We start from the raw sequence: 12,690 nt of genomic DNA, 5'->3' as shown, positions 1-12,690 counted from the left end.
CTATTTATTGTATGAGGCGTGCTGCAGTCGAGGGAGAAGAAAAGCACGGACATGATGCAAAGCAGTTTGTAATGAGACATTTTTACGTTGATGATGGTCTCGCATCCACAGCAACAGTGGAAGAAGCTGTTGAGACACTCACAAGCGCTCAAAAGATGCTGGCACAGTCAAACTTAAGGCTACATAAAATAGCCTCTAATGACCACAAAGTAGTGGAAGCGTTTCCTGCTGCCGAGAGAGCCAAGGATCTAAAAGACTTGGATTTAGAGTTGGACGACATACCCCTGCAAAGGAGCTTGGGGGTACTGTGGAATCTTAAAAAGGACTGTTTTACCTTTCACGTCACCACTGAACAAAAGCCGTTCACCAGGAGAGGTGTCTTGGCCACTGTTAACAGTCTGTATGACCCGCTGGGTTTCGTGTCACCCATCACAATGCAGGGAAAAGCTCTTCTCCGTGAATTGACCTCAGAGCAAAAGGACTGGGATGAATCACTTCCTGCAGAAAAAGAAGATGAATGGAGCAGATGGAGAAGCTCATTGAAGGATCTTGAGCGGCTTCAGATACCGAGGTGCTACCTCTCGTTCTCCCAGGCCATTGCTGTGAAAAAAGAACTGTGCATATTTTCAGATGCCTCCACCATGGCCATAGGAGCAGTGGCATATCTGAGAGCTATTGATGGTGAAGGTCAGTGGCACACAGGTTTCATCATGGGCAAGTCCAAAGTAGCCCCAAGACCCGCCCACACTGTTCCTAGATTGGAGTTATGTGCAGCAGTGTTAGCTGTAGAGATGTACGAACTCATTAGAGATGAGATTGACATTGAAGCAGACACTGTCAGATTTTTCACAGACAGTAAAATCGTTCTTGGTTACATACACAACAACACAAAGAGGTTCTACACTTACGTGGCTAACCGAGTGATTAGAATCAGAAAGACTACACATCCAGCACAGTGGTTTTACATAGCCACTAGTGACAATCCAGCAGACACAGCCACTAGACCAATTGCAGCTTCTGCATTGGCTTCTACAAACTGGTTTAGTGGTCCTTCCTTTTTGACACAACACGACATAGAGAAGTCTCACTGGGATAGTTTCACACTGATCGATCCTGACACAGATGCAGAGATCAGACCTGATATAACAAGTTTTGTTACCAAAGCCTCAGTAACACAGCTAGGGCCATGCCGTTTTGAAAGATTCTCTCATTGGATGAGATTGTGTCGCACTATTGCATCACTAAAGCGTGTGGCAGCATCATTCAAGAAAACAAACACAGAAGGTAAAGGCTGGAAGTGTTTCAGTGAAACTAACACTGCAGATGAAGCGTCTAAAGCAGCAAAGTTCATCATTCACACAGTACAAAGTGAATCGTTCAAAGAAGAGTACAGATGCATAAAAGAAAATCTGCCACTTCCAAAACAAAGCTGTCTTCAAAGGTTAAATCCAGTTATTGATGAAGATGGGCTCCTCAGACTAGGAGGTCGATTGGCACCTGCTAACCTAACAAAAGATGAGAAACACCCACTCATTATCCCAAATGCTCATCATATAGCCATCCTTCTTATTAGATACTATCATGAGAAGGTAGCGCATCAGGGGCGTCACCTAACAGAAGGAACGCTCAGAGGTGCTGGATTTTGGATTATTGGCAGTAAACGGCTCGTCTCTTCTGTTATTTACAAGTGTGTTCTCTGTCGAAAGCTTCGAGGACGACTTCAGACCCAAAAGATGGCAGATTTACCTGTGGACAGGCTGACACCAACGCCACCGTTCACTAGTGTAGGACTGGATGTCTTTGGACCCTGGACGGTCACCACACGTCGCACCAGAGGAGGGAGTGCAGACAGTAAACGCTGGGCTGTGCTTTTCACCTGCATGTCCACGAGAGCTGTGCACATTGAGCTCATTGAAACAATGTCAACATCCAGCTTCATCAATGCGCTGAGGAGATTTTTCTACATCCGTGGACCTGCTCAAATACTCAGATCTGATAGAGGTACAAATTTTGTTGGAGCATGCAATGAGTTGCAAATTGATCACAAGGACACAGAACTAAACTCATACCTGCAAGAGAAAGGATGCACATGGCTGTTTAATCCCCCACACTCGTCACACATGGGTGGCTCGTGGGAGAGACTTATTGGAGTAGCAAGGCGCATCCTAGATGGTATTCTGTTGAAAGCCGTACATGTCCAACTAACGCATGAAGTGTTAAGTACATTCATGGCAGAAGTAATGGCAATAATGAATGCAAGACCACTTGTACCAGTCTCAACAGATCCAGACAAACCAAACCTTCTCACTCCAGCAATGCTCCTTACACAAAAGGTCAATGCATTATCTGCACCAACAGGAAGCTTTGGACCGCCAGACCTCTACTCAAAGCAATGGAAGCAAGTACAGTGTTTGGCAGACTCTTTTTGGAAACAGTGGAAAAGTGAATATCTTTCAACACTACAGCAAAGGAGAAAATGGACTGATGATAAAACAAACATAAAAATTGGTGATGTTGTGTTATTGAAAGATGCTCTCGCACACAGAAATGACTGGTCCATGGGAAAAGTTGTAAGAGCATTTGAGAGCAAGGACAATAAGGTTCGAAAAGCAGAAGTAAAGACTGTGAAAGATGGAAATGAAAATGTGTTTTTGAGACCCATCGCTGATATGGTTTTGCTTTTATCAAGTGATAAATAAGTGTTTGAAATAGCCCTAAACTGTTCAAAATGTTTATTAGAAAAGTTTGTTCTAGTGGCACAATTATATTGTACCAGGCGGGGAGTGTTCTGCCTTTTATAACTTAAATCGGATATTATAGTTGTAAGCTGCCCTAGAGCTCCCTCTAGTGGCTGCTTTGGGTTCGGTTACTTTGGGAAAGGAAAAAAATGAGAACGTGAAGAAGAAATAAAAGATGGCGGAAAGTGATACCGTAATGTTATCGTTCTAAGCTGATACGGACCTTAAAATGTTGTTGCCTTGGACAAGATATGTCTGTAAGTATGAGTGTCGATAAAATAATTATTCTTTTGTTTTGTGTAAAAATGGTACGATAATTTGTACATTTGAAAGTTTTATCTTGTTAGCTTGCAGTAAGAGGGTAACAAGCTAGTTTACAATGTTAGTTAGCTAATACAGTATTTTGTACTTTCAGTTTTACGATGGTCAAAGAGAAGGCAATGGTCAGAGGCCATTCTTCAATAAATCAGCGCAAAAAGGAAAATAAGTCTGGTTATTGGAACATCGTTATCTCGCTGTCTAGCTGGTGGAACTAAGAGACTCAGGGCGAGGACAGCATACTGTTGCTGTCTATTGTTAAGTACATTCAATATATGCTCCGTTCAGGACAAAGACTGGGACCAAATGTTAAATTATAATGTTTCTAATTCAACATTATGCAGGTCATCTATTGTGCGACCTGCAGTCAGGTTGTTGATTCCTAAAAAGAGACACAGAGCACATACCACAGATCATAGTTGTGGCCACGTGCTCTTTAGCTGCCATGACTAGCGGGAAACTAGCGGATGATACCGTGGAGACAAAGACTATCACAACGTTTCCCAACCAGAAGCCATGGGTGGATAAAACCATCCGCGACGCTCTGAGATCCCGCACCGCTGCCTACAACACGGGACTCATGACGGGGGACATGGACCCGTACAAAGCCGCGTCATATAACGTGCGGAGGGCGGTGAAAGAGGCGAAGCAGCGCTACGGGAGGAAACTAGAGTCACAACTCCAACAGAGTGACTCTAGGAGCCTGTGGCGGGGACTAAGGACAATAACGGACTATAAAGCACCAACAACCGGTATGACGAACGCGGCCGTGACTCTGGCAGACGAGCTGAACACTTTCTATGCTCACTTCGAGGCTGCAGCTAAGGTCTCCAACAATGCTTGTGTTAGCGGCGCTAACGGCTGCAGATGTCACAGGGTGGAAAGGGACAAGTCATCTAAGTTTTTCTACTATGCATGTTTTGCTGCGTTTTACCTTTTTAATATTTTAATATTGTACACTGGTTTATTTTTATGAGTTTTACTGCATGTTTTAATGGTATTTATTTGATGACTTGTCCTGGAAAGACTCCGCCCCTACCTGATAATAGACTGTTCACACCTGCGAGAGATGCCAGAGGGGCCAATAAGAGGGCCTGGCAGACCAAAGGAAGCAGTTCGACCGAGAGGCTAGAATGACGGCCAGGAGTAAGTGGTGCCAGGCGGCGGCGGCGCCTGCAAGCCGAAGGGGCTGGTGGAGCTGGGCGTTAAGAGGACGGACAGCACCAGCGACTAGGGACGCGGAGCGAACAGGCGGACGGCAGTAGTAACGAGAGCCCAGCTTGTGCACTGCGGGAGAGCAGAGGCGGCGAGACAGCTGGTGCCGACTTGCAGTTTAAAGAAGCGGCGGGCGGAGTTGAGAGCTCTGCCCCCCCGGGGTAAGTCTTAGACTTAGCCCCTTTTATTGAATGAAAATTGCCGACAAGAATAGTGACTGCCGCTCCCTCCCTTTCTTCAGCGTACCAGGACGCGGAATGCGGGGAGGAAGGCGAGGACTCCGCTGGGTTTCCCTTTTACATCACTTCGCTGGACTTTTTTAGTTCTTTGTGACTTTTATATCGTGGCGGATGCCACTGGACTTTTAACGTTGTGTTTTATTGCTTTTTATTGTGTTATCCCTTGGCCAAGGTTGTTTTAATTTATCTTACATTTTTAACTATTTAAATATAATAAATTATATTTTTAATCTTACAGTTTAAATTGTGTGTTTCCCTTGGCGGCTCCACTGCTCTGCCCGTTTTTAGGAAGGTCTCCTTCCTTTTAAAAACACAAAAACAACGTGGAAATAAAATCAGCCTTTCCGCTCCGTTACATAATTGGCGTTGTCGACAGGATACGGAGCCAGAGCAGTTGGGGTAGCTGGGGGAATAGCAAAGATGATGTATGTGTATTCTGGTGCCCCGGTATGTTTGAAGTTTAAAGGGTTGGACAAAAGAAGAAGATGGAGGATGGCTTGTTGGAGCCAAAGCTAAGGACCCTTGAGCAGATGAGTATGGACAGTGTGCACAAGTATAAGTGTTGGCCACACCAAGAATGAATGAAGAACGTCCAACCGAGGTTGTCATGGGAGGCCAGCTGCAGGCTTGCGGGAGGTGGGGCAGCAGTGCTTGGGATTAAGCACGAGATCCAGGTTAGGCCTGGAAGTATCCCCACGGTAGCAGCCGGGTGCAGTGTTGGACCTTATGGCTTCCAGGTAGCTATGCTACGAGGACGTGAGAGTGATTGCTCGTTGGTGGCCTTGGACTGAATGGTGCACTTTGTTATATTTTTGCTTGGGGGTAGAAGACGTGAACCGGACTCAAGAAAGCTTCATGACTGGAAGCTGGGTTTTTAGCAGGGACTGCTAATCTTTCAGTGTGGGGGGATGTCACAGGGTGGAAAGGGACAAGTCATCTAAGTTTTTCTACTATGCATGTTTTGCTGCGTTTTACCTTTTTAATATTTTAATATTGTACACTGGTTTATTTTTATGAGTTTTACTGCATGTTTTAATGGTATTTATTTGATGACTTGTCCTGGAAAGACTCCGCCCCTACCTGATAATAGACTGTTCACACCTGCGAGAGATGCCAGAGGGGCCAATAAGAGGGCCTGGCAGACCAAAGGAAGCAGTTCGACCGAGAGGCTAGAATGACGGCCAGGAGTAAGTGGTGCCAGGCGGCGGCGGCGCCTGCAAGCCGAAGGGGCTGGTGGAGCTGGGCGTTAAGAGGACGGACAGCACCAGCGACTAGGGACGCGGAGCGAACAGGCGGACGGCAGTAGTAACGAGAGCCCAGCTTGTGCACTGCGGGAGAGCAGAGGCGGCGAGACAGCTGGTGCCGACTTGCAGTTTAAAGAAGCGGCGGGCGGAGTTGAGAGCTCTGCCCCCCCGGGGTAAGTCTTAGACTTAGCCCCTTTTATTGAATGAAAATTGCCGACAAGAATAGTGACTGCCGCTCCCTCCCTTTCTTCAGCGTACCAGGACGCGGAATGCGGGGAGGAAGGCGAGGACTCCGCTGGGTTTCCCTTTTACATCACTTCGCTGGACTTTTTTAGTTCTTTGTGACTTTTATATCGTGGCGGATGCCACTGGACTTTTAACGTTGTGTTTTATTGTGTTATCCCTTGGCCAAGGTTGTTTTAATTTATCTTACATTTTTAACTATTTAAATATAATAAATTATATTTTTAATCTTACAGTTTAAATTGTGTGTTTCCCTTGGCGGCTCCACTGCTCTGCCCGTTTTTAGGAAGGTCTCCTTCCTTTTAAAAACACAAAAACAACGTGGAAATAAAATCAGCCTTTCCGCTCCGTTACACAGACAGGAAGATACTGCCAGCACCGGAAACGTGCTCGTCATCTCCGAGCATGAAGTAAGGAGAGCCTTCAAGAGAGTGAACACCAGGAAAGCAGCAGGACCAGACGGCATCCCAGGTCGTATCCTAAGAGACTGCGCATACCAGCTAGCTCCTGTGTTCACTGAGATATTCAACATCTCTTTATCTCAGTCGGTGATCCCCACATGCTTCAAAGAGTCCATCATTGTTCCTGTCCCGAAGAAACCCCACCCTGCTTCTCTCAATGACTATCGCCCTGTAGCCCTCACCTCAGTAGTGATGAAGTGCTTTGAACGCCTGGTCAGAGACTTCATCATTTCTTCACTACCAGACACACTGGACCCACTACAGTTCGCTTACCGTCCAAATCGTTCCACAGACGATGCCATCTCTCATCTCCTCCACACATCACTCACTCACTTGGACACTAGAAGGGGGAATTATGTTAAAATGCTCTTCATAGACTACAGCTCTGCATTTAACACCATAATTCCCTCCACACTCACCACCAAGCTGGAGCATCTGGGACTCAGCTCATCTATGTGTCAGTGGATCTCCAACTTCCTAACTGGCAGACCACAGGCAGTAAGGATGGGCGGACATGTCTCAGCCTCCACCACTCTCAGCACTGGAGCCCCCCAGGGGTGTGTTCTGAGCCCCCTGCTGTACTCTTTGTACACATATGACTGCGTGGCCACTACCAGCTCCACCACCATCATCAAGTTTGCTGACGACACCGTCGTGGTGGGCCTGATCTCTGATAACAACGAGACGGCCTACCTGAAGGAGATTAGGAATCTGGAGAACTGGTGCCAGAGGAACAACCTCCTTCTAAACGTCAGTAAGACAAAGGAGCTGATAGTGGACTTCAGCACTAAGCAGGAGAGGAACTACCAGACCCCCGTCATCAACGAGTGCCCAGTGGAGAGAGCGGACAGCTTCAAATACCTCGGAGTTCACATCACGCAGGACCTGTCATGGTCCTGTCACATCAACACCGTGGTGAAAAAGGCCCGACAGCGTCTCTACCACCTCAGACGCTTGAGAGACTTCCAACTGCCCTCCAAGGTGCTCAGGAACTTTTACTCGTGCACCATAGAGAGCATCCTGGCGGGAAACATCTTAACCTGGTTCGGGAACAGCACCATGCAGGACAGACGAGCTCTACAGAGGGTTGTGCGGTCAGCTGAGCGCACCATCCGCTCCGAGCTCCCTGACCTGCACTCAATCTACAGCAGGCGGTGCTGGACCAAGGCCAGGAAGATGGTGAAGGACCTCAGCCATCCCAACAACAGACTGTTCTCTCTGCTGAGGTCAGGAAAGCGATTCCGCTCCCTGAAGACCAACACAGAGAGACTGAGGAGGAGCTTCTTCCCGCAGGCGATACGGTCTCTCAATCACACCACCACACAGTACTGACCCACACATATGGTTCTTACACACACACTGGACTTTCTGGACTTTGGTTTTGCACAACACTGGTCACTATATTCTTCATTTCCGGTTAATACTTGTACAGCTGCTGTTATTGTGTATATATTTATTTATATTTAGATTTCTTCATACATTCTTATATAGTTCTATATTGTGTATTTTGTTGTACAGTTATTTTATTTTCAACTTTAATTTATATATTTATCTTTATCTTATTCTTCCCAGTTAAATTTACCCTTCATTCTAATTTGTGTTGTACAGTTATTTCATTTTTAACCTTAATTTATATTTTATTCCTTCCTAGTTAAATTTACCCTTTTTAATTTTTCATATTTATTTCCTATCTTATTCATAGCCTTTTCCTTTTTTTCTTTAGGTCACGAGCAGTTGTCCAAGCATTTCACTACATATCGTACTGTGTATGACTGTGTACGTGACAAATAAAATTTGAATTTGAATTTGAATTTGAATTTGATGCCAGGTCTCTCTCTGGATAAATAATAACTAACTAATAACAGGGCTTACAAGGCCAAACCCCACAAACCCCAAACGTGTCAGAAGATTCAGACTGTTACCTGCATCGAACACATGGATTTCTTACATGACAAAAACTTTTCTATTTTACCAAGAATGAGATTTTCCAGGTTACATAGACAGTCCAACGTGTCCAATGTCCAACATAAGACATGCAACGTTGGCATTTAGGTTCAGCAAAACGATAATTCATCAGAATGACATTTTAAAAGTATCAAAGGACAACGATAATCATATAGACACTGAACAGGACAGAGAGTAAAACACATGAAAAGCTGCACTCAGCAGTGATAAGGATAAGACAGACATGTAGGTACTGCACCTTCTTCTTGTTCTGGGCCAATTTCTGAGCCATCTGCCAAGCATGGAATAAAGCACACAGGACAATCACGGGTTAGGTCAATATACAGTAAAACATGGATTTGTGTATTAAATAACTGTCAATGGTGCGCCAAAAGGCTAATGCTCCAGCCTTTCAACAACCTCTATATATATACAGAATATTAATGATTAACAAACAAGGCTTGTCTAAGTCACCCAGGCTTGTAAGCAGCACAGTAAAATTGATTTAATGCAGTCGGTTCCCTAGATTTCCCAATGCATGCTAACCATGTGCAATGGAAAATATCCATATGGAGATTTTACTGTTTATTTGTGGATAATGAATTGGATGCATAATATTTATTCCCTGTATATAGTAAACAGTGTTGGGGAGTAACGGAATACATGTACCGCCGTTACGTATTTAAAATACAAAATATGAGTAACTGTATTCCGTTACAGTTACCGTTTAAAAAGGTGGTATTCAGAATACAGTTACTTTGTTGAAATAAATGGATTACACTGCGGTACTTTCCTGTTTCATTTTGTCGCGGGTCAGGACTGTTTGGGTTTTGTTTGACAGCTACGTTCTGTTGTTCCAGGCGGCAGTGTTACGGTTGCCATGGTTACAGGGTGACGTTCTCTCTCTCTCTGCGACTGTGTGTTTCCTGGGTGAGAGAGCGCCTTTTCGTTGTTGTTGTTGTTGTGCTAAGCTAACAGGCAGAATGCTACAAGCATAGCTCTAAAGAATGTAGCATCATGGGCAGTGTAGTCCGTGTTGCAGGGAGAATGGACTGCCATACACGTTATGGGTCTGTGAGCGAGGAGGGAGAAAAAGGGGAGTGGAAAGGTACGAGTTGTCATCGAGGAAAAACGGGAGCTGGAAGCATGTAAATATAATAATAACCACTGCAGCCAAGAAGAGTGCCTGACGAGCCCAGTTGTAAGTAAGCTATTAAGACTCGACTGTACACCGTGTTCCTGTTTTCCTCCGAAAACAATAAGTTTCGTTGGAGCCTTTCAACGCCTCTCTCTGTCTCTCGCAAGAAAAGTTGACCCACACAACAAAGTAAAGCTATTTTTCGGCTACGAGCCAACAGGGACCCCGCCGTATTAGCCAGAGGTCCCTTTACTACAGTTCGGAGTCGCGGACCTTCAGTAATAGTAATAAATCACACAGCAATAGTACATTCACGTTGTTGTAAAAAGCATGATAATATATTAAGTAATCCAAAGTATTCAGAATACGTTACTGTCATTGAGTAACGTAACGGAATACGTTACAGAATACATTTTGGGGCATGTATTCTGTATTCTGTAATGCAATACATTTTAAAAGTAACCTTCCCAACACTGATAGTAAATAATACACCTCATGTAGTGTGAACTTCCACAGCCCACAGTGCTTTATTTATAGTGCCTTTTGTGTGCACCAGTAGTCGAGCAGCTCTTGAGCCACTTTGGCGGGCTCACACTCCGTCACTTGCTCTGTCCACTCTTCTCCCTGTAAGATCCCAGCACCCAACTCAAACAGTGGAGACATGATGAGATGATGGAGATCAGCCTCCCCTGACACCACACCCCGAACCCGCTGCTCAACCCCTCCCCTGCAGTCGAGCCATAAACCACACCCCGCCACGTACCCCCATCACTTGACATAGAGCGGGGAGCCGAGGTTAAATCTTACTGCACGTCTGTCATTCTCCTTTGCAGATGTCTTTGTGCAGTCATGTCCATGTCTTTGTCACATCCATGCTATTAGTTGCTTATCAATCACTTCAAATGCTTGCAGCCTAATCTACAGTCCTGCCATCATCACCGTCCTGGAAACACTCATATAAAAGCCACAGCAAAAGCAGTTCTCTTGTCAGCAAGGGCAATCTAGCTCTGGCTTTAGCGCTGGGCAGTTGCACAGGAGCTTGTTTCCATTCTCTCATCTGCAAACCTTAACATGCTCCCATCAGCCAGTTTTGCCACCGGGAGCAGGCGATAGCCTGCTTCAGCAACAGCACGCAAATTTCTCCCGTTTGTGTCTTTAATATTCGCACAAGTGTCGAAGAATCAGAAAGGTAAAGTCCAATTTAAGATGTCAAGGGTAAAATGAAGGGAATGGGGACGAGTTGTTGCAGTCCCTTCATTTTACCCCGAGCACTCGGCTATGACGAACCTCTTATCTCTTGCTGTTTTGCAATCATCTTACTTTTAGCTGAAATTTTCTTTTGTTAGCACTAAATCCAGACTCCATATATTTCAGATCATACTGACAGTCCCTGTTAACGAGCTCACATTCTCAGACTAATCAGCCCATTTATTTCAGCAGCCCAATCATTCAATCAGTCATGTGTGGTAATATTATTTAAGCCTGTTTGACCAAATCAACTTCTAGCAGTTATAAAATTCATTCTCTCACCTGCAGAGTGGTTTTAACTGCATGCACTCAGCATTTGCTTATTCCCCATTGGTTTAAAGTTGATCAGTTTCTTTAAAGCATAACCCAACTGAAAACTATAAATGTTTTTAGCTCTAACACTCATATCGCCACAGTCCTGGGTCAGTCAGTTTGAGTTTTGCATTATTACTGAACTTTGATTTTGTCAGTATTTATCATTTCTAGTCTTTTGGTTTCTGTGTTAGTGTTCTTTGTATTCTCGCCCTGAGTCTGTGGACGCAGTGATTTGGGGTTTGGTGTATTATTATTATTATTATTATTATTATTATCATTATTATTATCATTTGTGGACTCATGTTCTAGCTTTGGGATGATTTGTGTTCTGGTTCTGGGATTCTGGGCTGGTGCTCCCCCTGTTGGTCCCTGGTGTTAGTGTTTCCTCTGTGTCGTCAGGTTAATCAGGTCCAGCTGTGTCTCACAGCTGTGTGTGATTTCCCAGTGTCCCTCTGTGTGTATTTCATGTGCTCGTTACTGGTCCATCTGTGTTTGTCTCCTGGAAACTGTCTGTGAACTTCTTGTGTTTGCCTTTTGCAATAAACCTCCCTCACAACTCCAGTAAATGCCTGCATTCGAGTCCTCTTTCCCACTGTGTTCCATGGTTGCTCTGTCTCCCCTGTCAGCTGTCTGCGTCTATGTCTTGTGTTTCCTGTTTTACTTTGTAAGTCTGTGTCTCATGTCAGTGTGTCTAGTTTGGCTTCCCCTGGTCTTATTGTGTGTGATTACTCCCAGCTGTGCTCTCCTCCTGTGTCCCGTTCCCTCGTCATCCCTCTGTGTGTTTTAGCTGTGTGTTTCTCTCAGTCAGTGTCGCATCGTCCCCTCATGCTGTGTGTGGTTCCCCCTGAGATCGCCGGCCCTAGTTTCTTGGTTTTGCAGTGTTTTGCATTTAGTTCCCAGTTCCTAGTTTTTGGTTTTGCAAGTATTTTTTGTGCATGTTTTGCCACTGCAATAAAGCAGCCTCCTTGAGTTTATTCCTCTGTCTGTGGACAGTGTGTCCTGCATTTTGGGTCCTACATCCTGCCTGCCACAGCCGTTTCATGACAGAACGACGCAACCACACAATGGACCCAGCAGCACTCGCGCCGTCTGAAGAGCTGGATCAGACGTGGATCAGCTATGCAACCAGTGGCTGGATTTTCCTGAGGAGGAGTATCGTCGCGCTCTAGCTAGCCGGCTACAGCGACTGGTTTCCGGTCTCCCCTGGCTACTGAGTTCCCTTCATCTGCTTATACAGGATTTTCTCCTTAACACTTTGCATCTCCACCCCCCAACTGCAACCGCTCACCTGCCCAGCCTGCAGGAGGACGAATCAGGCGATTCGCAGGATCCTCCCTCTTTCCGGAGAAAACAGCCTTCACGCTGCCGTCACCCCTCGCTTGCTGAGCAATTTCAAGTGGTGAGTGATAATGACTGTTTACACACCAGCACAGGCTTTTTATAAAGCACTGGGGCGCAGCCACATCAGAACTTCTCCACATCACCATCAGTTTCCCCTGCCTCTCCAGCCCCTCCTTCTCGGTGGAAGCGATGTCCATGCCATGGGCAGTCATCTCCAGATGTGGTGAATCAAAAAGACTGTGTTCC

At 45.4% G+C, this 12,690-nt stretch overlaps 1 protein-coding gene across 1 annotated transcript in view; it reads right to left on the bottom strand.

Moving 5' to 3' along the window:
- The window catches only part of apba1a (amyloid beta (A4) precursor protein-binding, family A, member 1a), a 59,330-nt gene that overhangs the window by 25,546 nt on the left and 21,094 nt on the right, over positions 1 to 12,690 (bottom strand). Inside the window, exon 6 of the mRNA XM_026186996.1 lies at positions 8,662 to 8,694. Coding sequence (XP_026042781.1) covers positions 8,662 to 8,694 — 33 coding nt within the window. The remainder of the gene's footprint in view (positions 1 to 8,661; positions 8,695 to 12,690) is intronic.

This window comes from Astatotilapia calliptera, chromosome 12 (assembly GCF_900246225.1).
Source record: "Astatotilapia calliptera chromosome 12, fAstCal1.2, whole genome shotgun sequence".
NCBI classification, from domain to species: Eukaryota; Metazoa; Chordata; class Actinopteri; order Cichliformes; family Cichlidae; genus Astatotilapia; species Astatotilapia calliptera.
The sequence above is the reverse complement of the archived record's forward strand: the minus strand, read 5'-3'. Positions and strand labels throughout refer to the sequence as shown.